Source organism: Pyrus communis, chromosome 7, assembly GCF_041283825.1.
Source record: "Pyrus communis isolate YQ-2024b chromosome 7, ASM4128382v1, whole genome shotgun sequence".
Lineage (NCBI taxonomy): Eukaryota > Viridiplantae > Streptophyta > Magnoliopsida > Rosales > Rosaceae > Pyrus > Pyrus communis.
In genome coordinates, this window is record NC_142571.1 from 27,402,006 (window position 1) to 27,427,524 (window position 25,519).

General features: G+C 37.4%; 4 protein-coding genes across 11 annotated transcripts; 3 read left to right on the forward strand and 1 right to left on the reverse strand.

Annotated features, from left to right (window-relative positions):
- The first annotated feature begins 501 nt into the window (after positions 1-501).
- Positions 502-3,327, forward strand: LOC137735606 (23.6 kDa heat shock protein, mitochondrial). The gene has a single exon (XM_068475038.2). The coding sequence runs from the start codon at positions 2,424-2,426 to the stop codon at positions 3,078-3,080; it is 657 nt and encodes a 218-aa protein (XP_068331139.2). The 5' UTR covers positions 502-2,423; the 3' UTR covers positions 3,081-3,327.
- Positions 3,328-10,403: 7,076 nt separating this feature from the next.
- On the forward strand, positions 10,404-13,335 carry LOC137733756 (putative glycerol-3-phosphate transporter 1). Its single transcript, XM_068472936.2, has 3 exons — positions 10,404-10,613; positions 11,323-12,400; positions 12,526-13,335. The coding sequence occupies exons 2-3, from the start codon at positions 11,398-11,400 to the stop codon at positions 13,086-13,088; spliced, it is 1,566 nt and encodes a 521-aa protein (XP_068329037.2). The 5' UTR covers positions 10,404-10,613; positions 11,323-11,397; the 3' UTR covers positions 13,089-13,335.
- Positions 13,336-14,402: 1,067 nt separating this feature from the next.
- Positions 14,403-17,038, reverse strand: LOC137735577 (uncharacterized). Of its 3 annotated transcripts, none has more exons than XR_015964187.1 (2): positions 15,054-17,038; positions 14,403-14,811 (listed from the first exon to the last, which is right to left on the reverse strand). XR_015964187.1 is itself a non-coding variant. In XM_088696805.1 (2 exons), the coding sequence occupies exon 1, from the start codon at positions 16,898-16,900 to the stop codon at positions 16,730-16,732; it is 171 nt and encodes a 56-aa protein (XP_088552931.1). In that variant the 5' UTR covers positions 16,901-17,028; the 3' UTR covers positions 14,403-14,811; positions 16,691-16,729. The 3 variants fall into 3 exon arrangements, 2 of the variants coding, with proteins under 2 accessions (XP_088552931.1, XP_088552930.1); XM_088696805.1 differs by having other exon boundaries at positions 16,691-17,028; XM_088696804.1 differs by lacking the exon at positions 14,403-14,811 and having other exon boundaries at positions 16,494-16,599; positions 16,691-17,028.
- A 1,601-nt stretch (positions 17,039-18,639) lies between these two features.
- LOC137733788 (E3 ubiquitin protein ligase RIN2) lies at positions 18,640-23,867 on the forward strand. 6 transcript variants are annotated; one of them, XM_088696808.1, is made up of 14 exons: positions 18,640-18,884; positions 19,052-19,111; positions 19,361-19,801; positions 20,163-20,240; positions 20,416-20,502; positions 20,601-20,722; positions 21,174-21,270; positions 21,374-21,479; positions 21,668-21,825; positions 21,936-22,073; positions 22,155-22,222; positions 22,324-22,554; positions 23,017-23,398; positions 23,490-23,867. In XM_088696808.1, the coding sequence occupies exons 3-14, from the start codon at positions 19,562-19,564 to the stop codon at positions 23,544-23,546; spliced, it is 1,764 nt and encodes a 587-aa protein (XP_088552934.1). In that variant the 5' UTR covers positions 18,640-18,884; positions 19,052-19,111; positions 19,361-19,561; the 3' UTR covers positions 23,547-23,867. The 6 variants fall into 6 exon arrangements, with proteins under 6 accessions (XP_088552934.1, XP_068329074.2, XP_068329072.2 ...); XM_088696806.1 differs by having other exon boundaries at positions 18,756-18,884; positions 21,668-21,837; XM_088696807.1 differs by having other exon boundaries at positions 18,761-18,884; positions 19,026-19,111.
- Positions 23,868-25,519: the final 1,652 nt, after the last annotated feature.

Below are 25,519 nucleotides of genomic sequence, written 5' to 3' on the forward strand. Positions count from 1 at the left end.
TGTTTTATGATTTGTGCGTAATTTCTCATCTATGAAGTATCATGTCAAAAGAGTTGTTAGAATTTCATCTGCAGGTAGCTAGGCACATTGCAAAAGCCACAACTATATATGGTAAAACTTTCTCATCAGTCTGTATAACACGAAATCTTTTGCGTGTGCCACACATTCTCTTGCAAAAAATTTCCGCTTTTTCCTGAAAATGATTAGCATTACTTTATACTCTTATACCTCTGACCACATGAGTTATTTTAGTACAACAATAGCGTAAGTGGGTTAGACATTTAGTTGTTAGGGGGAGGGGAGTTGGTGAAGACCTAACCCGCATAATTGTTGAAAATATGTTTGGTGACAACAATGAGGTGTCTACTCTGATTACCAACCTTGGCAAAGCCCAAGAGCCCCGGGGTCCAAACCATATCCTCCTCGTCTGAGGTCACAAACCTTCCCACGCATAAGTATAAATCATTCTCACTAGCACAGCTATAAACCCCATCGCGTACATCCACTTCTATCCATCAGCACATCCTCTTAAGACAGCCTCTCTTTCATGACCTCAAACTTTGCTACGGAAACGAGTAACTCCCTTTCGTTTTTCAACCAATCAATGAGGTCATTGAACATATCAAGAACCTCTTCCCATTTTTGCAAACCAGAAGAGTCAATAACTTTTGCAGGCGCAAGGCGTGTCCATGAAGAGGAGTCGCGCTCATATGCAACAGATGCGGATGTGTCAGCCAAGAACTTTATACAGCTAGAAACTATCTACTGTCCCATCTTCGTCCGTTTACTTGGGCACCGATAATCCAAACAATCCAGCTCGGATTTCAATCCAATGAGTACCTCCTCAAGCGCACCAGTTCATATGCGGTGTTGTGCGACCTGTGGGGATATTTTGACACGCACTGACAGCCTTTTTTGGGCAGAGATGTTGAGAAAGCCACCTACTGTGGAGAGTGATTTCACAATGATGGGCTCCCTTTCACTAGGTGTAACGAACGAAACACATAAACGGGTTATAGTCTTATAGATTCTAGGTAAATTTTAGTTTACTACTCTCAAGTTTCGTGGTTTTTAATATTTAATGCATGAAGTTTTTTTCGTCTTAGAATTATACATAAAATGTTAATTTTGGGACAATTATTGAACACCACGTGTCATTAAGAGGTCCACGTGAAAATAAAAAATTCAAAAAAATAATTATTTAAAGAAAAGTTAAAAAAAAAAAAAAAAAAAAGCAAAACCCTAATCCTCTTCCCCATAATCCCATCACCCACCCCTTCCCCCATCCCCCATCACCGGCAACCACTTCCCTCCCCACTTGACAAAATAGGGGGCCGATGGAGGCGAGAATCTAGCCGCTGTCACTCAAATTCGACGAAAGGGTCTCCATCGAATCGTTCATGGTATCGACTGCAAGGCTGCAGCAGAGGGTTGCGGTAGAGATTAGGCAGATCAGGAAGAGGCCGGGGGTTCTGATGTGGGAGTTCAGGAGGTTGAAGGCGGCGATGGAGGAGCTGAGGGGGGATCTGGACAGGAGGGGACCACAGGGGGTGGTGGAGTGGGAGGAGTACGACGGCGGGATTTTTGGGATGGGCGAAGGGGGTGGGCTTGGGTAGCGACGGCGGGATTTTTGGGAGGGATAATGGGGGATGGGAGAAGGTGGGATGGAGGCGAGCGAAGCTGCGATCTCCTCCGAGACCATCTGGAGCTTCATCTCGAGATCCACCATGACGCGGAGTTCACCCACTTCGAGTTACGTTGGAACTTCGAAGTTAATTGAGTTCGCATGAGAACGATCCCAAGATGAATGACCCACTGGGAAGTTCTCGTGTGAGTTCCTATAAACAAAGTTGTGAGGGCATGGTCAGGACTTCCTCGGGTCGAAGTTCGGGTCCGAGAACGGACCCAGATCCAGCATCATTGCTTCCCGCGCTCACTGACTCGGTTACAAATCGGACGGGTCGACTCGCTTTTACGACTCGGTTTCCGAAATGCCAGCTGCCGAGTTTCAAGCTTTGGGTGTTACTTCTCTACTGATCTGAATCTTCCGATGAGGAAGAAAGAAGAAGAAGGACCAATTGGCAAATTGGCAATACTTTCCATTACGACACCAGAATTTTGGGGTCAATTCGTGAATAAGGATAAATATGTAATGTCAATTTTGCCCTACTATATTTCGGAAACAGAATGGGTATTATTGTGAGAAAAATAAGCCCAAACAATTCGGCCTTAGAGCCCAACTCAAGGCCCAATAAAGGAAAATATCTCTCGGGTGCTTCCAGAAACTTCTGATCGGATCCTTCCACACTGTTCCATTCACCGGTACAAATACCACCTCCAATCCCAATAAGCCACGTTACCAGTCTACAGTCACACAGCCAATTTCCTTGCTCCCCAAGCGTAAAACCTTGCAATCGTCTTCAATGGCCTCCTCACTTGCCTTCCGCCGCCTCCTCTCCGCGAACCGCTTCCCCAAGTCCATCTCCGTCTCCACCATCCGCCCAATCGCCATCACCCGCTCCCCCGCTTCCAAACTCTTCAACACCAACGCTCTCCGCAGCTCCGACGATGACAACAATGAAAGCGACCTCAACTTCGACCGCCGCTCCGGCCGCCATTTCTCTCGTCGAGGCGACGATTTCTTCTCAGATGTGTTCGTTCCGTTCTCGCCGAGGCCCAACCTGAGCCACGTGCTGAACCTGATGGACCAGATCTCGGAGAATCCCGTCCTCTCGGCGACACGTGGCGTCGGGGAGGCGGGGCTTCGCCTAGGCTGGGGTGCGCGGCAGACGGAGGACGCTCTGCATCTCCGATTCGACATGCCTGGGATCGGGAAGGAGGACGTGAAGGTCTCGGTGGAGCACAACATCCTGAGCATCAAGGGAGAAGGCGGGAAAGAAGACAACGTTGGAGAGGAAGAGGCGCCGCCGCGGAGGTACAACACCGGGATCGGGCTGCCGGAGAAGATGTTCAAGACCGACAGTATCAAGGCGGAGATGAAGAACGGCGTGCTGAAGGTGGTTGTTCCGAAGGTGAAGGAAGAAGAGAGGGCCGACGTCTTCCACGTGAAGGTCGAGTAGTGGTGCCGTACTGGTCTCGCCGGAGTTTTTTGTGAATAGGAATCGCTGACTGCTGAGAATAGTTTGAGCTCTAATGGTGTTTTTGTTAATCTGACCGAGGCCTTGAATTTTAATTTCCGTTTTCCATTTTCCATGTCGCTTTTGTGATGAAAGTGAAGAAATGTTGTACGAATTTCGCATCTCAAAAAACTGGTTCGACTGTTTTTGTGATGAAATGATTGATGGGCTGTGCTCTGCAAATTTCACATTCTACTGTTCCAAATCTGAGTTTCGAAATTCCTTAATGAAATTGTAATGCAACTTAATTAATTAAAAAAAATATAATTAGTGACAAATCACAGTTATTCATCATTTTAAGGGTTTAAAAAATCTTACAAAGATATTTCAGTCTTTTCTAATCCCAGGCTTGCTTTCATAACCGGTTTCGAGCCTAAGGAAGCTTCGTAACCCGTTTTTTACCATTGGATTGATCTCAAACGAAAGATAAATGTAGAGTGCATTCTCCTTTTTCATATCTTTCAATGAATTTTCTAATCCTATAAAAATATTAATCGTATTAAAGAAATTTTAACCATAACTGCGAACGAATCATGAATTTGTAAAATGTTTTAGGCTTGGGAATCTGAACAGACAACTACGACAATGCATTGTGGTTTTCTACCATATCGGCCCAGCACGTCTGCAACATGATTTCTGTTGGATTGGGCTTTTCTACAAACGTTATGGGCTTCATTCTGCTAATATGCATCCTATAAGGGGTAAGTGATCCAAATCCATGTATTACTGATGACCCACATCACAAAATAAGTTAAACCACCCTAACAAAAAGTTGCAACAATTTAAGGACTTAATCACACGGGTAGTCCAGTGGTTGAAAATAAATTTAAGGTTTTTATCCACACAGTAAGTCTTGAGTTTGATTTTTGGCGTTGGTAATTTGCATGGTAGTAGCTAAGGGAGGTTAAAATGCCTTTGTGAGTCTTCTCGGACTCCGAAAAAGTGAATTGTCGTGATAAAGTCACCAGCTGGACCTTTTAAAAAATAATAATAATAAGGATTTACATGCACTCATGCTAGCATTCCGAACCAAACACACAACACTAAAAATTTTGAATTTTAAGCTAGTTGTGATATCAAATTTTCAAAATTATTAATTTGTCATCTCACTTTAACTTCATTAAGTTTTTCATTCAAAATACACATGACTTGTGTTCAAAATTATTTGGTCATTTCAACGCCTCACTTTCTTTCTAATATTGTCTTCAACAAAAAACAATTACAAGGTTTCTTAAAAAAAATAAAAATAAAAAAAGAGGATATGATTGTCAGAGGATTTTTTTCGATAAAAAAAATGGAATGACTTGTGCTCTCTACTATATGTTTCGAATTGAAGATGGCTAAAAAATATAGTCAAGGGACCCTCCAATCTATAATTTTTGGGAATAAAAAAATGATGTGAAATTTAAGCAATTTTTTCTCATTTCTTGCCTTTGATTTTGAACAACGATTGACCGCATTTCTTTATGGGTATGATTGACCATATTGAATTTTCAAAGCTTGCAAGTAACAACTTCGTGTTAGTGAGTCTAATATATATATTTTTAGTAGTTCACTATAAGTTTTTCAAATGAACATGACATATTTTTAACTAGCCAAAATTTAAGGATTTGTCCTCACGAGAGGTAAAGAAGTTGTGAATAAGAGGTTCAAAGTCCGAAATAACACTGATCACAAGTCCATATGACTTATTTGAGAAGAAAAACTTAAAATAAATAAATTGACAAATTAATAATTTTGAAAAGCTAATATAATAAATCACTAATTCATATGCCGTCTCAAAAAAATTCTCCAAAATTTATCACGTAGCTCTTCTACGTCGGTACGTACATAAATAACATTTATGAACCAAAGTTATATGTTCCCCTCATTGTCCAACACAACACCAATAATAACACACGATAATTCCCCAAAATTAAGAAGAAACAAAAAAATAATAATTTGTGAACAGAAATTGCTAACGAAAGAAGACTGCGGAAGAGTAGTGGGCCGCGTAGAATAGCTGGGCCCCAGATTAACCCGATCCGAAACACCTTCGAAACGTCGATACAAAAAAAAAACGAAACTTCGATGTGCTTTCTCCTCGAATGTCGTATTAAGAATCGCATTCTGATGCAGACGAGCCTTTCAGTATGGGCCAAGCATGACGCGTCGCTTGTCGCCAAAAGAGTGCATAGTTTTTTCAGTGGCTCAAACGCCATCCACTAACCATCGACTTCGCCACCCCATCGGCACCTTTGTTGCCGACGTGGAATAACTTTTAAGATAATTCTTTCATCCACTAAATTATACTTGCAATTCTTGATCGTAACGTATTTTTAATTAACTGTTCATTTATTTCATATTAGTATATGGGCACATATAAAACGTGTGAGAAAATTTTTTATTTTTGTTTTTGAAATAGAATGAGAGAGGGAGAAAGTGGTAGAGAATGTGGGAGTGGGAAGTTTTTTTTTTTTTTAATTTTTTTTAATTAGAGATGCGTTAGGATTACATGTATGTGAGACTTCGAAAAAAAAAAAAACAAAATTTAGTTGTGTGAAATTACATTTATACCTCATATTTCTTATTCATGTTTTGTTTTAATTAGAGGGTTAAACTGGTAATTTTATAGAGTTTTGGTTGACAATGAGTGTTTTATTAATTTATTTCATACAATTAGGTGATTAAATGATCACCAATTCAAATGAATATAAGAATGGTACGTGATCCTTTATCACAATGATGGAAATGTGTTTAACCGTTGCGTGACAGGATGGGCTCAAACCTATTAGTGACTAATCTAATATTTAATCTAATAAAATCAATTGTTTGAAAGAAAAAAAAAATGTAAGGATGATTTTCAAGCTACAATTAAGAAATTGGAAGGTTACTATAATAAAATTTACACTGTGAAGATATGTTACTCGTAATTGGTAAGTAAAAAGTGATGTGTAAATAGCACATCACATAAATTTATTTGTTATACATTATGTGAGATTGTAACATCAAGTAACTGTGTTTAAAGCTTTCCAATAGATTCTCTAAATATGACTCTTTAAATACAAAGTTGACCCACATAGCAAAGTAAAAACTAAATAATGTCGATTCGCAACTGATTTCACAAATCTTAATTTATTTATTTATCATCCGGTGAACGTTTTATTATTTCATTTTTTTGAAAACAAAAATAATTTTTTAAGAGAATCTCTAAATCTACAAGTGTTTTGCATTTTTTAAATTGAAAAATTCATTTGACAACTCTCGTGGTGCATAAAAATCCTAAATAACAATTCAAATTTAATTTTGCGAACTCTTTATGTTTTAATATAAATAATACTGTTTGTAAAAAATAAAAATAAAATAAAAAAACTGCAATTGGATCGCCGGCGACGTGGCGCTTTGGCCCGGAATTTCGGTGAGGGTATATGCGTAGCATGTGAGGAATAATCCCATTTGGATATGCGAATATTCCTTTTCATGATTCGCTTGCTGCAGCTCTTTTTGTACTGTAGTAGAACGCTGCCCTTACTGGGTTTGTTGGAATGACGCTTTTGCCACACCGTTTGAGGTGGTGGTTTTTAATCAATTTAACGAAATTGCCCTTGGTCGATGAATGTCGGCTAAAGGTTTTTATTTTCTCCTTAGGCATGAATGGTCGCGTTCTCGAGGATGTGAAAAATGCGGCAGACGTCATGCGATATGTTCTTTATTTCCTTACGTAGGTTGTGAGATTAATTTATAAAAAAACTAATAAGAAGGGTTTAAAAATTTTAAATTTTAATAATAAAGATGAAATCAAACAAAATAAAATGTGATTTTTCGTTAAATTAAATAGTATCAGAATTGACTTTTTAATGTAAAAATACGATTTTTCGTTAAAGTAAACAATGAGTTTTTCGTTAAAACTCTCTTGGTTTATATCTTCTTTAAAAGTTACGTTTTTTCAAAGGAGATCAATTGATAGTTTTGTCAGAACAATCCATCATTTTGAGCGTTAGGAAAGTTTCACAAAGGCATTTCAAGTTTCTTATGACTACCACCGTGTGATTGATCATCGCCAGAAATCGAATATAGGACATATTGTATAGAATACGGGCTTGAAATTCATCTCCAACTACTGACCAATTCATGGTAATTTCTTCAAAATTTTATTGGTTTTAATGTTTTTGGGATAAAATAGTACAATTATGTGTCTATCGATTGTGAAATAGATTACTTGTATTGGGTTAATAGGTCATGATAAGAGTTAAGTTCATATAAAAAAAAGTTATAACGCAGTAATCAACGTGACAATAATGAAAATGAAATTTAACATTCACCTTGTTTTATTTGTTTTTGCAGTTTGGATATGTAAACTACAACCTAATAAAGAATTCCTGAGTAAGAATAACATTTTTTTAAAATATACATTTGCAAAAATGCAATGAATGCTTTTAAGTATTAATGTCAAACTATAATTCGAATTAATTTGTGAATGTCACTATGTATTATAATATAAAAATTGTTGGATATCCGACTTAAATTCAATATTTAGTTTGATAAAATAACAACCGTTGCTGAGTATCATGGAATCAATAACTGTAATTTCTTTCTTTACAAGCCTTTGCTTTAAGCAAAGTGATTCCTCTAAATCTATCAAGTCAAACCCCACCATAAGAATAAGGCATAAAGAAAAGGAAGGGAAGATGAAATGTTCAAGATGCATCTTGTTCAATTTGCACCACTCAAAATTCTATCATGTTTCGAGTATGATAAGTATACAGTGGTTGATCGAGGATTGTAACCTTAAAGGATCACAGCATTAAAATGTTCAAGTTTTTTTTTATATAAAAACAAAGGGCGAAGTGCTAAAAAAAATTCAATTTATTCACTAAAGCATTTCGTCAAACACTTGGTGAGCTTGTTGTTATCAGTTAAATCATGATGCACACATTTCAACATATATGAACTTACGACGAAGCAATTAGATAAGTGATATCGAGAGAAATTATGGAGTATTGTCGACACCAAGATTCAGGTTCTAAAAGACACTAGGCGCTAGTCGGGTGGCGGGCTAGGGTATAGCGCCTAGACGGATTTAAGTAAATTTATTGTATTTTGTGTAAATAAGTGTATGTTTATACTTTAAATATATATAATTTAATCATAAACAACAAAATAGAATGACATAAATATTATGAAGTATTGGACATAATGAAAACATTAAGAACAAGCATATAATGTGTGTTCATTTGAGTATTCAACAAGAGTTTACAATTTATTGAAATAAAAAATGCAAAATGAAAGCTATCTATTTTATGTCTAAGTGAGTCACAACTTAGTCGGTGCCTAGGTGGGTTAGACCGCCTCAGCAGGTCTAGACACCATTTCTTAATTTTCAAACGCCTATGCATTAGTCGGGGTTGTGGCCAGTCGCCTAGCCTAGGCGGGGCTTAGGCTGCACTTGGAGGGGATTTTTAGAACAGTGGTCGACACAACATGTTGAGATATGCCTGACATTTGACAATTACAAAGCGATCCATACAAAATATTTGGAGAGTCTTTGAAAGACATTCACATGTATATTTTTCAAACTTCGATAATCCTGAAACCATCTTGATCCTATTGTGCATCCGATGTATACAGGCAATGAAATGTCAAAAAATTTCTTCATTTATTCGGTCTATAAGGGCTAGTTTAGAGTTGATGTATTGTGGGGAAAAAAGAAAAAAAAAAACAAAAAAAAAGAACTGTTTTCAGAAGCAGGTGGAGAGCTGCTTTCACTTTCTGATCATGATTTTGACAAAAAATATTTTTTATTTATTCATCAAACACAATTTTAGCTCCAACATTTTTTAAAAACTACTTTTAAAATAATTGCAACAATACCAAATCAGTTGTAAATCAACGAATTCAACAATATAAAACTCCGGCACATTCCATGCTCCATGGTATAATAGAAAACCCCGTAAGGAATCCAGCTGTGTCATCGTTGAGTATACCAAGAATACGTTTATAACGTTCTGGCTTGGTGGGTAAGCTTTTTAAGAGCCCAGTGACTTGCAATAAAGATCTTCTAGGTCTTTTGCATGCATACATAGCAGGAGAAGAGATTCATCAAGATCAAGTGATTCGAATTTTTTAAATTTTATTTAACAATAAAAAATTATTATAACTTTAAAAAAATCAAAATAAGTAGATATAAAATTTTAAAAACTCAGATCATTTAATCTGATGATCTTAATAAAAGAGATTCGGAGAAGATCTTATTCTCGCATGGCAGAGGAAGCCAAATGTTGAAGAACCAGTTTCCCCAGAGCATGACGGTGTCGTTCCATGAGCCACCTATTGCACCAGTCCGGGACACGTAAACAGCTATTTTTGTTATAGATGTGTTGCTGCCGTATGAATGTGTGTACGTGTCGTTTATATAATTAAGGGATAAAATATAAAATGACAAGTCCCGCAACTGTGTCTGTGTTATCGTTTCCCGAAGCCAATTAAGAACCTATTAAAACGTATCCTGTTTTGTGGCGTGGATATCAACAGGCTTGGACTCCACGAAAAACTTTGTAAAAACTACAGCTTACTTTGTCTTTTACTTGCCAACATATCCTTTTCGGATTCTTTTGACGAGGATCTGAGAATGGTGAATCGTGTTTATTTATTATATATCGTACGATTAGTTTTTATTAAGTATTGTTTATATTTATTTTTAAATAAAAATATTTAAAATAATTTATGATCACATAATGTATGATGAACGAACATAATTTACGAATTCTCAAAATCTTTACAAAAACGATCCAACAATGATTTATACTCTTTTATTTGCAGCACCAATAAGAAACTAGTTGAAATAATCGGGATTGAATCTCAAACTTTTCACTAACAGTATGTTATTTTGAAGTACGATTTTCTCTCGTTTAAATCTTATGCACTGGTAAAGTCATGTGCCGAAATTGCAAGAGTGCAACGTCACTTGGTTTAGGTTGGACTTTTTTCCAAAACTATACGAGATAACGGAGGTGTTAACAAAGTTAAGGTTAGTAGAATGGACATGTATCATATTTTTAGAGATGCCACTTTTTTAGTTTTTTTCTCTTTGTATAAATATATTGATGTGATTTAATCATGTACGTTCAAATAGAAAAAGATGAAAAAAAAAGAGTAAGATTTGAAAGAATAGAATCCTACTCATTAACCACAAAGGGGTATTTTCGTCATCACAAATTCCTTCGTCGGTTTACAAAAACCGAGAATCCAAATACATTGAAAAGGAGCAAGGAAAACCGAGGGCAAAACCGAGATTTCATCATCATAAAGTAGTACTACCAGTCTACCACCAAGCTCACGATGCTTGCTTTCCTTGCGCGCTTTATTTAAAGAGAGGCAGTCGTTGAGCAAACTTCCATCCAAGAAAAAAGAAAAAACCAGAGCATTTGAAGGAGGAGAGAAAATCTGCAAAATTAAAATACATATAGCATTTCCGTCAGTGCTCGGATAAGCTGATAGGTATGTTCCCCAGCTGTATATTTTCATGTAATTTTCACCTGGGTACTGTTATTCTTCAAAATTCATGACCGTTTTCTTCCTCGCAGTTATATATTGATACCTCTATTATTCTGGATTGTTTTAAAATTTTGGGTTTCAGAATATTGATTCTAATTATATCCAAGGAAGAATTTTGAGATATGGGTTGAATATCCAATTTTGTTGGGGGCTTTGACCGTTTCGTTTCTCTTCTGTTCTTGTTGGTCAGAAGGTGGACGGTTTTCAATTTTCCAGGAAATCTCTTTGAAAAGAGAAATTAATTGATTGGTTTTGTTTAAATTTTAACTTTTTATTCTGGGTTTAGTTCTGATTGTTGAAAAGATTATTACTTTTTTTTTTAATTTAAATTTTTATGATTTAAGTTTAAATTTTCACTTTTCCCCCTAAAATTCTGGGTAGTTTGAGGTGCAGATTGTTTTAGAACAGCCACCTCTTCAAGTTGGATTTATTTGAATTTTCCTCAGGATTATAATTTTTAAATCTGTGGAATTTGGGAATCAGGGAGTTGATAGTGAATATGGATCTGTAGTTTATTAATTCATAGCAATTGGTAATTTCATTGGTCAAATCCTTAATCTGAATGTATTACTGGATTTTAGCATACTAATAGTTCATAGTTTGCCTACAACTCTGTATGCTGCTTGACTTACTCGTCTTGCTTTGTGTTTAGCTTGAAGAATTCGGACTATAAGCGGGGAGGCAGAGCTTCTCGTTCCTCTTAGTTTTGGAGTGAAAGTTTAATTACATGGGTTCAATATCGGAGCCAGAGCCTAAGGTAAGTTACACCAAGCCCCCGGGGATTCGGTTAGTGGAGCACATCAAGAAATCACCCATTTCATACAAAACCCACCAAGCCATTGTTCTTGTTGTTACATTTCTTGCATATGCTAGCTACCACGCCGCTCGAAAAACCACGAGCGTGGTCAAGAGTACTCTTGATCCCCAATCCTCGGTTACGAGCTTAAATTCGTGGCCATGGAGGATGAGTTACTTGAGCGAACCAGCTGAAAGCAGAAGACTTTCTAGGGTTCTTGGAGATGGTTGGGCCCCATTTAATGGATCAGATGGCACAGCCTTGCTTGGTGAGGTCGACCTTGCTTTCCTGGCTGTGTATGCTATAGGAATGTACTTCTCCGGACACTTGGGTGATAGGACGAATTTACGAATCTTTCTAACAATCGGAATGGTGGGGGCAGGGGCGTTTACTGCAGCATTTGGAGTTGGATATTGGGCAAACATTCACACTTTCTATTACTTCCTCGGCGCTCAAGTTCTTGCTGGTTTGTTTCAATCGACGGGATGGCCTTCGGTAGTTGCAGTAGTTGGAAATTGGTTTGGGAAGAAGAAGAGAGGGCTGATTATGGGTATATGGAATGCTCACACTTCTGTTGGGAACATTACAGGGTCTTTGGTTGCTTCCGCCCTATTGCAATACGGGTGGGGTTGGTCCTTTGTAGTCCCAGGTCTCATAATCGCCACCGTTGGTGTGGTGGTTTTTCTGTTCTTGCCTGTTAGTCCTGAGGATGTTGGAGCCAGTGAAGAAGATGAAATACAATCTCCCAAGAAAATTGGGGCAGGAGTAACGGAACCATTGTTGGAACCAGAGGAGAAGGCGAAGGAGAGTGCCGTCGGGTTCCTAGAAGCTTGGAAAATTCCCGGAGTTGCTCCTTTCGCTCTGTGCCTATTCTTTTCGAAATTGGTTGCTTACACGTTTCTCTATTGGCTTCCTTTCTACATTAGTCACACAGGTACTTACTTCAACTTCCTTGCTGCTTTGAATTTTTAGTTAACCGAATTTCTCGATGTGCTTTTATGCGAAATATCATAATTTCTTCATATCAAGACTCACATTTCGTGTCAACTCATGTTGCAGCTATCGACGGAAAGTACTTATCCAGTGAGTCTGCTGGTAGCTTATCCACATTGTTCGATGTTGGAGGTGTTCTTGGAGGAATCCTTGCGGGCCTTATTTCAGACCGCATGGGTGCCAGAGCGATAACAGCTGCAAGTTTCATGTACTGTGCTATCCCTGCTCTCTATGTCTACCGAAGCTATGGACACGTATCCATGACTGTGAACATTGCACTCATGTTCATCACCGGCATGTTTGTGAACGGGCCATATGCTCTAATAACAACAGCAGTCTCGGCTGATCTAGGAACACACAGCTCATTGCGTGGGAACTCGAGGGCATTGGCGACAGTAACAGCAATCATAGATGGAACAGGCTCCATCGGGGCAGCCATCGGACCTTTGCTGACCGGCTACATTTCAGCCAAAAGCTGGAGTGCAGTCTTCACAATGTTGATGGGAGCTGCTCTGATTGCAGGGCTGCTTCTGACTAGGCTTGTTGTGGCGGAAGTTGCTGCGAAGATTGAAGAATCAAGATCGCGAGTGTCAGCATCTCGGCCTCAACCTGCAGCACTCGATGTGTGATAATCATAGAGGAGAAGAACCTGGTTATTTAATGAAGAGGAGGTCCTCTGTTATAGTCATAGGAATTAGAGGATTTTTGTTAAACCTTCTCCCCAGTTGTACCTCAAAAATTGAAGGGGAAGTGGAAGAAGGAAAGGGGTGGTGTGTCTTTGTATTATATGTTTGTACATTATTTGTACGTTTTCATGAAATTAATTACATCATGATTGGGGAGGATGACAAATTAAGTCATCTTGGAAACCAAAAATTCCTTACACCGGGAAATAACACAATGTGTCTTAACATTTTCACATGATAGTGTGTAATGGGTTTAAGGTATCACCATAGTAATTGTGTCCGTTCCGTTCTTCTCCTCCTTCTAAGTCTCTCATCCTTTTGAAAGGAGTATACATGAAAGGATAATATTTCCTCTTGCCTCATCGGTCTCTGAATCAGATGAATTTTTTTTACAAATGATCTTTAGATGATAAAATAAATGAACAATGTCAGTCTCATTTAGGAGAAGGGGAGAAGTGTTATCCTTCAAGAAAATATCATTCATAACTAGTGTTTAAAATATTAGTATCAGTAAAAATATTTATATGCAAATTTGTGGATGTGTTATCCTTCAAGAAATGACATAAATTTAATAAAAAAATGTGGATATTTAATATGAAACTTTAGGGAATGTCATATGCAGTTTATTGATATTTAATCGGATATGTTAAAAATATTGACTGAATATGTCGATTTTAACCGCAATTTAAGAGTTTCTCCGATATCTTGTGAAATTTAAACTTCACTTCCTCTGCTTTTTCCTATACACAAAAATATTTACCGTATCAAATAAATTTCAAACATTTTGTAACAAAAGACTGCCGCCACAAAAAGTTCATAGTACGAAAGGGAGCCTTGGATCCCGAGAGGCTATTGGCATAGCTAAATCAATGTGGATGTGGGGGGACCAAGGAGGCTTTTGGCATGGCCAAAACTTCACCACGACCACAAGAACATGAAATCCTTTGGCTTTTGGGAAAGTAAATGATAGGCAGGTAATCGATTTGCCACGGCAGCTGCGACAACGGTTGGTGGGAAATATATGCCTCCCAAACCAGATTACTGGTGGTGCTCCTTAAAAGTCAGTCTATGACAATGACTGTGAAGAAGATGATGTAGCATTTTTCATCTACATTGAGTGTCGCTATTTTCGGATTCAAACACGGCCTCTTATCTGTTTGGTAGTAAAAACTCTTTGATATCGAGAATTTTTGTGTATATCAAAAACAATGTTCTATAGTGTAATCATTTCACGTTTTATAATATGAGTAGACGATATAGTAATTGTCTTATTTTTAGAATTTAATAATAAAGCAATATATATGTACACATGTAGTGGAATATGCGATAGTGTTTTGGGTATACGAATAAAATATAATGTTTCACAACCCCAATTCCCTCATGCTTCCCTAGCTAGTAATAAACTAATCTGAAGCTGGTTGTTCGGAAGTTCTTCTAAGAAAAGCATGTATGCTCTCACAAGTGTTTTGTAGGAAGCACTTTCATAAGAAAAGCATGTATGCTCACAAAGTCCAATTGTTCATGTGGAACTCACATCTGCTCAATAGCATTTGAAAGTGAACTTAGCAAACGCTTATGCACAAAGCACTTCTTATGTGAAAAACGCTTTAGCACTTCTTACGGTGTCGTGTTTTGCTACGTTTTCTCTAACATGTTTGTTGCCTCCCTAAAAGCCACACGAAACAAATAATTAATTCGATTAATTATTCAAGCACTAAGATTAAAACACATAATTAATTCGATAAATAATTCGAGCACTAAGATTAAATTAATAGCATCTTTAAGTATTTACTAATCCGATTCATAAGAACCACAAACTTAGCTGCATGATTCATGTCGTAATTCAAGCCCTATGATTAAATTAATACCACCTTTAAGTAATGCTAATGATTCCAATTGAATACTAACCAATCATTTTATAGGTGTTTTCTTCGTCGGAGAGTAATTTTCACACATCCCGTTTGTCCGTTTGCAAGAGTCGAGTAGACAAAACAAATACGCGATCGAAACCTTTCAGATAAATCCATCAACGGGCTGGGCTAACAAGGGTCATGTTGTTTTGGATGTTATCCATACCATTCAGGGTAAATTACAACGAAAGGCCCAAAGACATCAGGAGCAACAGATGAAACCACACCAGCTGATTAACTGCACCAGCAGCAAGAAAAAACACTAGCAGGAAGGTTAAGAACAAGCAGAGAAACAGAGTCAAACGAGCCAGGAAAACGTCTTGGCTAGAAGGTGGAATTAACATAAGGAATTTAATCTGGTCCGACTCTTTTTATGATACAATTCTATTCAACACCGTCGAAGGCAGGAAAGATTCATTCCTGATGATTCTATAACTCGAACCAAATTCAGTAAACCACAACTGCAAAATGAAACCATCCTGACAGTAGTAGACAGCCAAAGTGTGACAAACTCTTGCATTCCCTATTGTTTCCTTCTCTACCAAAATGTTACAACTCTGATATGCAGTGCTGCTACTATTTGCATTTAAGTGTCATTAAGACATTATAACACAACCAATAGACCACAACACAGAGTTATTTTCCATCAGCCAATGTGATCCTAGACAAAGCTAAACACCTAAAATGAACAAATGCAGCCAACAATGACACTATGCTACATTGAAGGAAACTTCGTACCAAATACAAGTGTGAAAAGGAAGTACCTTCTCAACACAATGCCAGACCAAGAAAAGAGATGTCATTGGCAATAATAAATCCTACAGACCGTTTGGGAGATTCGAAGGAAAAAATTACAATGAAATCAGAAAGACGTCTTGACATTCATCAGTCAAGGAAGCATGTTACGAATCAAATTCAAAAAGTCAAAGCACCAAGTTACGGGGAGAAAAGAAGTCTACTCTATGATGGCACTTGGTACGACCTCAAATCATTATATATTCATCACCTCAAGTTCTTTCCAGATCATGACCCGGAATCGTGACTCGAATAACATCAACTTAACGATGGATCACGCTAAAGTGTACTAATTATGCTCTCTAATGTTTCAAAATATTGGATACCACCTCACCTCATACCCCAATACTCACATATCATCCATCACGTACACATGTCTAAGCCATTAAAGATTAAACTGAGCTACTAAAAGGGTCGAATTCTAGCAGCTGTCTACGTGCAATAAGTGAACCTGCACACTCCCACTCTACACTCTGCAATAAATGCGTACTATCAACTATCGAGCGAAATCTCTGATTCTTCGCAAAAATCATAATTACCCATAAACCATCGATGCTCAACAGCCACTATTGAGTCGAAAAGGCTCACATGTAGCAATGTTTACACAACTGCAGGCACATCAATTGAAAAAAAGCGCATGAAATTATAAAATTCCCTCAAGGCCTTTCATTCACTATAACAAAAAGAGTGTACATTTTGCATTTGAATCGAAATCCGAAGCCCGAAGCAACGAGCTCATCACAAAATACCTATAACATAATTTCCAATAAAAATTTCTTAACCGAGTAGTGATCAAATTAAGATGAAAATTAAAGCAGAAGAATTTCCCGAAACGAGAACCTGGGTCCGAAACGGCGTTGTTGAGGAAGAGACAACCCCCTAGTCGTCGTCTCGCTTTTTGGGCTTCCGGTACTTCTCCTCGTATTGCCTGGCGATGAAGACGGCAGTGTCGCCGAGCTTCTTGATGTTCGGAACGTCGTAGTTTTGGGCTATGTAGATCCCGGCGACCGTGCCCATTAGGAAAGAGAAGCTGCTCTTGATTATCCCCATCTGAATTTGCAGAACAAAAATCGAATTCGATTTCTAGGGTTTTCGATTTGAATGCGCGGGTTTTTATGTGGACGAAGACTTTTGGGATCTCCAGATTCTGGAATGGACGATGTGGTTCTACTTGTGCCCGGTCATCAATCTCCAACTGTCCAATTAGCCACATCATCTTATTTTTTTTATATATTTATTTTTAATAAGGTCTAATTCTAGTCCATTGTGAATCTAAACTCATTAACTCCTCTTAATGTAAATAATATCATTTGTTATAAAATAATTCTAATTCTTTAAAAAATTAAACTAATTGAACCAATTGAAAACCGAAACGAAACTAAAAACAAAATTGAACAAAAAACTATTAGTTCAGTTTTGGCTTTGTTAGTTAAAAAATCGAATCTTTTATAGTCTTTTCTTTATTGGCTTCATCCCGTCCGTCCCATTACATCTAGTGCGTGTCATACGTTTTGGGTATAAGCCCTTAGCGCAAGCACTAAGTAGGTAAACTACATTTTTCGCTAAAGTAAAAATAAATTAATGTTATTTTGTTTATTTTATGTTAGGTGTTTATTTTCCAGGCTTGATTCTAAATCAACTAATAGCTTAATTTCAATTCAAAAGTTAGGTAAACTTAACTTTAAGCCTAAATATGTTGAAGGCCTTATTGCTTAATTATTTTTCTTTGTTTTTTTTTTTAATTTTAATTTCTAAGCTAGAAAAAAAATTGAAACTGTACTAAAAATCAAACCGAACCGAAGTATAAACTATTATGTGGCGTACTCTTCATCGTGCTCTTTTATGGAATATATGGAAAGAGAGATGTCATGCTATTTTCAATCAGAAAACTGTGTCACATTTGCAGGTAATTCGCAAGATTAATTGTGCCCATGCTGCTTTTATGGAGGCCTCCAAGAGATCCCAGCATGTTACCATGGGGAATACTCAAAGTAATCAAGCGCAATCGGATGGTGCTCATCAACCATGCTCAGTTTGGTCTACTCCCGAACCTTCCTGGTACAAAGTAAATGTTGACGCTAGCTGGAATTCGATAACGAAAAAAGGTTATGCTGCCACTGTGATAGGAGACTCCAATGGAACGTTTATTGCTGCTAGGAGACAAAGTGTTTCGGTATCTGGGGTTCAGGAGGCTGAGGCTAAGGCTACTTTAGAGGGGTGTAAGTTGGCTAACAATGCAAATGGTCTTGGATTCCTAGATTTGCTAATTTGGTGGCTGACAGACTTGCGTCTGTAAAGATTTCGGAGATGAGCAACTATATATGAGTCGACAGACCTCCATCTTCGATTGTACATATTCTGAACAAGGATGGTCTACCTTGCCTGCATTAAGTCGAGTATGGATGGAGAGGGAGTTAGGGTGACATAATGCTGTTGCTTGTGTCGTTCCCTGGCTTTGTTCCTTTTTTTTTTTTTTGGTTAGTTTTTTGTTAGTCCTTGATGTGAGCTTTCCTTTTGTTTTTGGCTTTTCCCTGGTGTAGTTCCAGTTTACCCAAAAAAAAAAAAAACCCGAAGTATAAACTCGGGTTGCTTTTTAATTAAGCAATCTTAATTGTTTCGATATTACATTTAATTTTCAACATTTTATATCTAACAGACTTTTATTGGTGATACAGACCGAATTATTTTTAATGGTGATACAGAACAAATATGTTTTTCTTTATTCACGCGTCATCAAAATAGTTTATCTTTTTATTTTTGTTTTAATGAAAGAATTTTTATTTATTGTCAAATTTGGGGAGCTTGCTTTTTCTTTCTATTTTTTTCTATTGCTTTCCACTCCCGCAAAAATTGACCCAGCCTGTAAACTGTCTTTTAGTCAAAATAAAAACAAAGAATCAAAATTAATAAAATTAAAATCCACCTCTCTCTCTCTCTCTCTCTCTCTCTCTCTCTCCATCTCTATCCGACGCGGGTGAAATTTGCGGAAACTCCCCACCGACGCAGCGGTCAGCGACGTCTCAGCTCAAATCAGGTCCTTGATTCTCTCAATATTTTCTGATTTATCGTTTAATTACTCCCAAATTTCGAACATTTCTGCTTGATTTCGCTCAATCGCCTTCGGTTTCAAGCTTTTTTACGGTTTTACCCGTGTTTTCATGGCCTCGAATGATAGGGCTTCTCAATTGTATGCTTTGGCAGTTCCTAATAGCATTTAGAGGAGAAAGCCGATTCCTTTTGATTGATTTTGTATTTTGTAAGGTATTTATGCAACTTGATCATTCGGTGACTTCCAATTTGTCACGTTTTGTTGGGATTTATAGTTTCGATATCGAAAATTTTACTAAAATTATTGAAAAGGTCACTAATTTTCTAGTTTTTAAGGGTTAATTGTTCATTAACAGAAGTTGTTTAGCATCCTAACCGCCGGTTCTAGCCATTGTTGTTGATTGTAGTATTAGTCATTGTTGTTCTGAGAAAATGCTCATCAGTGTCGCTTTTTCGTGGCAGGTTATACGGTTTCAATCTGAGAATTTTCCATCGTCTGTTGACGATTAATGCTCCGTCGTGTTTGAAGCTAACTTGAGGTCTATGCCCCGATTTTTTACTTCAATGACAAGATATGATCAAACTGAGCAAGGGATCTTGCTAATTCAGTGGTGATGAGAATTTTGGAGTTGGGGTTTGGTAAGGAGGTTGAATTTGTTACCAATGGGTTTGGGGTATATAGCCATCTCCGCTGCATGTGCAGCGATAAGCTTTGCGGGCCTCCAGTTGTGGACGGAAACTTATTTAGTTAAACTAAAATCGGATGGACTAATTGCGGAGAATTTGATTAATGCTGCCAATTTTGGGCATGTATTTGATCTGCTTTTGGGTTCTTATACTACCGTTGGACTGCTGGCAAATTTTGTACTCAATGCATTCATTTTACTCGTTTTATGTCTCAAGGTAATTTTCTAACTCATCTGGAAACTTCTGTTGTTGCACAATTGTAAGTTTGATGGATGCATGAACTAGTGCAGTGGGTTTATATTACAATGAACAGGAGATTTATTAGTTTGTTCCTAATGGTTCTGGTATTACTTTCATTTGTTGTGCCACTTTGATGAATTTTGGCAAGAAACAAAATTTCTACACTGTCTGCTAGAGGCGGTCAGTTTGTTTTAAGATACCAGATACCATTATTCAAACATGTAATAACAATCTTGGAGCTAGTAAACTAGTCCATTGTCTGTTTTCTTTGTATGTATGTGAAGTTTGTTTGAGAAGGGTTGATTTGATCATTGTGATGTCTGTTTCTAATTTGCAGACTATATTCTTTGTGGAGTTGTATTCTTCTGAAACTCGCAAATTAATCGAACGCCTTATCAATTATGTTATTTACAAGGTGAATATTTTAACTCGCTGTCAGTTTAATTGACTTGCTACCAGGAGAATCACTACTTTAACTTGATAAACTTTCAGTTTTAATTGTTTTATAATACTTATTGTATAAGAACTACGTCATGTACTAATATGTATTATTCAATGATTTCTTATGAACATTGATTAATCTCAAACAGGGCACTTTTCTACCTCTGGTCATTCCTCCTACAATATATCATGCGGGCCTGTGGTCAGTCTGGTTGATTGTTCTTTGTTCTTTAAAGGTATATGACATGATATTTATGAAGAACGTGATGTATATGGAAGTATAAAAGCAAGTGCATACCTTCTTACCTATATTTTCCATGTTGTACTTGTATAGATGTTTCAAGCTTTGGCTCGAGATCGACTTGACCGGTTGAATGCATCCCCTTCTGTCACACCATCGGCATATTTTCGTGTGTATTCAGTGTTATTGCTGGTGCTGACTGTTGACATTTTCTGGTATCGCTTGATCACTTTTCTAGTACGAATTAGCTCTCTTGCATGTCACTTGATGATAAATAATTTTTTCTTAGTCTGAACATCATAATAGTTTGTATTGTCCATTTTGGTACATAACAGGTAACACCACAGGATACGTGGTGGAATACTCTTTTATTTATCTTTTTTCCTGTGTTTGTCTAGCAGTATTAAACCACTACAAGTCTACAATCCACCTTTCTAGGTCATGTTTTTAATTTGCAAGGACCAGATCATCAATCTACTTTGTTTTTTGATTCCCAAAACCTGCTGATTAAAAACTAATAGTGGATCAGTTGTTAAATCTTTTGAAATTACTAATTCATTCATGAAGATTCAGTGTTCACATTACTGTGTATTGCTCCCTCTGTTGTTGCATGAGTTCGTATTACTGAGAAATGCCTCATACTTACATTTTGTTTGGTGCTTGCAGGATAAGGCTGTGTGTGGAGATATATAAAACACTGGGTGTATCTATGTTTCTCTTGTTATTATTTGAGCCTTTCAGTATTGCATTTGAGACGTTGCAGGTAATGTCCTGGGAACTTTGTCCATGAAACCTTATCATGTTTTCTGTCAAATTTTGGAAACCTTGTTGACAGTGTTGGTTGGCTCACCACAATATTTTTGTAGGCTATTTTGGTGCATGGATTTCAGTTACTTGATATATGGATCCATCATTCAGCATGGAACAGTTCAAATTGCGAGAGGTCCAAATTGTTTGATACATCAGCAGTTGGTAGTTCTCCAAATTTACTTTTACTATCTCATATTGTAACTGGGGTTGTTGGGGCTGTTCCTATGCTATATAGTACATTGTTCCTTCTGCTCCTGTAAATGGGTAAAGGCTTACTTGAGTTGTCGGGTGTAAATTGGGGGCTATATGTACTCAGATTGTAGTTACCATATTCATTTGGCTGAATGCAGGTTTATTGTTGGAATGGAAAGGCAGTCTTACTCGGAATTTGGGCTTTGTTCTTGATATGGCAACATTGTTAATGGCCCTTGGTCACTACGTGCATATTTGGTGGTTTCATGGCATGGCATTCCATCTGGTGGATGCAATCCTTTTTCTAAACATACGTGTAAATATTTGTGTAATTTTCATTCTACTTTCTGTTGGAACAACCGTTCTCCTTTTTACTTGATTCCCCAATACTATCTTCTTTCTAATTAAGGATCCATTATTGAGCAGGCCTTGCTAAGTTCAATTGTAAAACGTATAAAAGGGTTCATCAAACTGAAGAAGGCCTTAGGTGCTCTTCATGCAGCACTTCCAGATGCAACATCTGAAGAACTACGGGCATATGATGATGAATGTGCAATTTGTAGGGTATGCGTAGTTTTCTTCCCCCTTAATTGGTTACAATTTCAGTTTCCTCTTGATTCCTCAAACTTACTAGGAAAATGGCAGGAACCTATGGCTAAGGCCAAAAGACTACACTGCAGTCACCTTTTTCATCTTGCATGTTTGAGATCTTGGTATGGTGCATGTGTTGTTAATCCTTTTTCTTTTTTATTTTATTTTTATTTTTAGAGCATGCGATGACTAAGAAAATGATGAAAATTATTAATGATTCCAGGTTGGATCAAGGTTTGAATGAGATCTATTCATGTCCGACCTGTCGCAAGCCACTTTTTGTAGGTAGACCTGAAAATGAAGTACATCCCCGCAGTGAAGAAACTTCGAGTGATGAGCAGCTTGCTCGTCAAATAAGTTTAGGACTTGATCGACAAAATACTCCTGGACATGCAATACCTGCTGGTGTGTTTCCCAATCAGACTCAGAGCCCTGCGGAAGGCGATCCATGGAGGTACACTTCCTTATTTAGGAAGTATTGTAGTTTCTCTTTCCTGTCTTTTTCTTCTTGCTGATGTCTTGTCTTTACAAAATGAATCTGGGATTAACATCTTCACTTTAGACTTGGTAAATTTCTATTCAGTTTTTGCCAGGTGTACTAAATTTTATTGGGTGATTAGATTCCAGCACATAAACGAGAAGACATAAGAATACTCTGTGTATGGTTGCATAATCCTTATAGATGCATGCAAAACCAGGCACTCCTCGTAGCTTTTTCCTTAAAACTGTTTGATTGCAATGTAATAACAAGTAGACAATTTGTCTTCCTATACCGATATTCCTGAATCTACTCAGATTATGTACGAGAAATTAAATATGTGAGAAAATAAATACATGTAAAGGACTTTCGTTAAAAAAACATATGATCATATTTATTATACATGATGTATATCATGCTTCTCCTTATGTCTTGTAGAGGTACAGGACTGGATTCAGATTGGTTGCATACTTGGACAAGCCAGGGAGTTGACGGGGCAGGTCCTTCTACAGCTATGGGATCTGTTGGACTGGGGAGAGTTCAGATGATGATGAGGCATCTTGCATCTGTAGGGGAGGCGTATGCCCACACGGCCCTTGAAGATGGTGCGTGGAGCCTCTGGCCTATGAATACCCCTCAGGTTGCTGCAACAGGTCCACCGATTCCTCCTGCAGACGGTGGAAGAAACCAAGGAGGAGCACGAAATTTACATATGAGGACCCCCGCACGTACTGTGAATGACAACCTAGCAAACATACTTGCTATGGCTGAGACGGTGAGGGAAGTTCTGCCTCATATGCCGGATGACCTAATTTTCCAGGTACTCTTTGCTTTTAAGACAAATTATGGTTGCCATTGGCGCTTATTTTTAAACTTTCATTTTACATTCCGTAATGTATTACGTGCCACAGGATTTGCAGCGAACAAATTCAGTTACCGTTACTGTGAATAATCTTCTCCAAATGTGACGAGGCGTTGTATCTTCTTTTGTTGTAACGTGTTCCCAAGTCCTCGAAAACTAGTTGACGTTGTCTGAACACCACAGATCGTCCTCTGTGAGACTGTTTCCCCACCCACAGTGTACATAAAAGGCAGCTCACCGGATCACTTTTACCGAAGGAAAGAAGGACAAGAGGCACAAGTATAGTTTCTGTTTTTTGTACTTCCCCTGGGAAAAATAAATTTTCGACGTTGTTTATGGTTTACAGATGAACATATTGTTGTTTCCTACGTGGTTTCGAATTGGCCATTCGGTTGGCTCGGCCACACGAATTGGTGCGTAGACGAAATCTCCCTTGTGGTTCATAACTTACAGAGAAAATATGCACAAATGGAATCAGATACGAATTTTTAATCAAAAATAGAAATGGAGAGACATCAAACAAATAATAAACGAGCGGTAAACCGTGATTTATATACGACTTATTCAAAGGTTAGATGCATGGTTCGATTTTATTTTGCAATGAAATTTTGTGCGAGTGAGTGGAACGACAGGAGGTGAAAGTAGTCAAAAGAGCCAAACGCTGGCTAAACGACATGGGCGGCGAGACGACCCAAGAAATGCTGGGTTTGTAGACGACATGAGTTGGGCTGTTTCGCCCAAAGCAGAGACACCAGTGGTTATTTTGTCTAACGCCGTTAACAAAACAACAGACGGGTAGTTCTCCAAACGTCAAAGTCAACAGACCATTGTCGCTGCACGTGTCGAATTCTGGTTGAACCGACCCAAATTTCTGATTTTCTTCTGCTTTGACTTTCCTACCTAATTATGTTCTTCGATTTTCATTAGCCAAACAAATGAAGAAAAGAAGTATACCATATGATTCTAATTAAAAGAAGGCTCAGTGCCATTTGTCAGGCAACTTATTATAACTCAAGTGGTTAACCGCATCCAATGCTAATTCGATTTATTAATAATAACATCTTTAATGACAAGACTTCTTATAAAAATTAATTTCTTCCTAATTATCTTTTTATTATTTCTTCTTTTTTTATTTTATTTTTTGTTATTTTTTGTTCTTGTTCTTCCTATTCAGAACCCCATTCATAGATTTTTTTATTTTATTTTTATAATCAACCATTATCATGCATTAATTTGTAATTGTCTACTTATATGATCGATTCTTCTTTATATATAATAAACATGTATCACAGATTAATGTATCTTGCTTGTAGGTATATTGTTTTTTTGTACCTTTTAGTTAAGTTTCATATCTCGCTTATAAATATAATATTCATTGATGTATTTGTTACTTGAGTTAGGGTCACATGTTGCTTGTAGGTATATTAGTTTTTTGTTAGAAGACATTATGTAGATTTTTTGGAATTCGAGGATGCATGAAATTAGAAGATTTTAATTTATCTCCAATGTTCAAAAAATGTAAAATGATTATAAAAAAAAGTGGAGAAAAGATAATTCTGAACTTAACCTAATAGCCATGTTGATTTATTGGACCCCAATCTAATTAATTTGGATTCCTCACTAATCAATTTATAAACTTTGTCTTTCAATGGTCTTTATCTAACCTGAATTTTGTTTTTCACTTCACTTTGAGGGTCCTTTTCAAATTTCAGTGGAGTTGTTAATGTTGTCTGTGTTATTATTGACAACTGCAGCTATTCATTTTACTGCAGTTCAACCATTTTTATGTCCCGTTGTGCCTCTTTTTCTACTCAAAACAGTGCCTTCTGTCTCTCACCAGCTCTCCTTCTTCGGCAGCCCCGAGGAGTTGGTCGTAGGCTGAGTTTCCATATGTCATGGTAAATAATAATACATCCAGTTTCCACGAGGTTAATGTATTAAACTACGTTAAATAGAAGCTTAAAACTAAATTAACCCTCGACGTTATGTTAATGTTTTAGGCTAAAGTTTCTGTGCAGGTAAGAAAGTTGGAGTAAAAAAGCATGCATGCATGCAACAGACACGGAGCGATAAACATGA

Excerpts from the sequence above, each read along its gene's own strand:
- LOC137733756 (XM_068472936.2), top strand. The coding sequence starts at position 11,398 with ATGGGTTCAATATCGGAGCCAGAGCCTAAGGTAAGTTACACCAAGCCC. Across the intron at positions 12,401-12,525 it reads TTTCTACATTAGTCACACAG|CTATCGACGGAAAGTACTTA; the intron begins GTACTTACTTCA and ends CTCATGTTGCAG.
- LOC137733788 (XM_068472971.2), top strand. The coding sequence starts at position 19,562 with ATGGGTTTGGGGTATATAGCCATCTCCGCTGCATGTGCAGCGATAAGC. Across the intron at positions 21,271-21,373 it reads TTGCATTTGAGACGTTGCAG|GCTATTTTGGTGCATGGATT; the intron begins GTAATGTCCTGG and ends ATATTTTTGTAG. Across the intron at positions 22,555-23,016 it reads GCGGAAGGCGATCCATGGAG|AGGTACAGGACTGGATTCAG; the intron begins GTACACTTCCTT and ends TATGTCTTGTAG.
- LOC137735577 (XM_088696805.1), bottom strand. The coding sequence starts at position 16,900 with ATGGGGATAATCAAGAGCAGCTTCTCTTTCCTAATGGGCACGGTCGCC.
- LOC137735606 (XM_068475038.2), top strand. The coding sequence starts at position 2,424 with ATGGCCTCCTCACTTGCCTTCCGCCGCCTCCTCTCCGCGAACCGCTTC.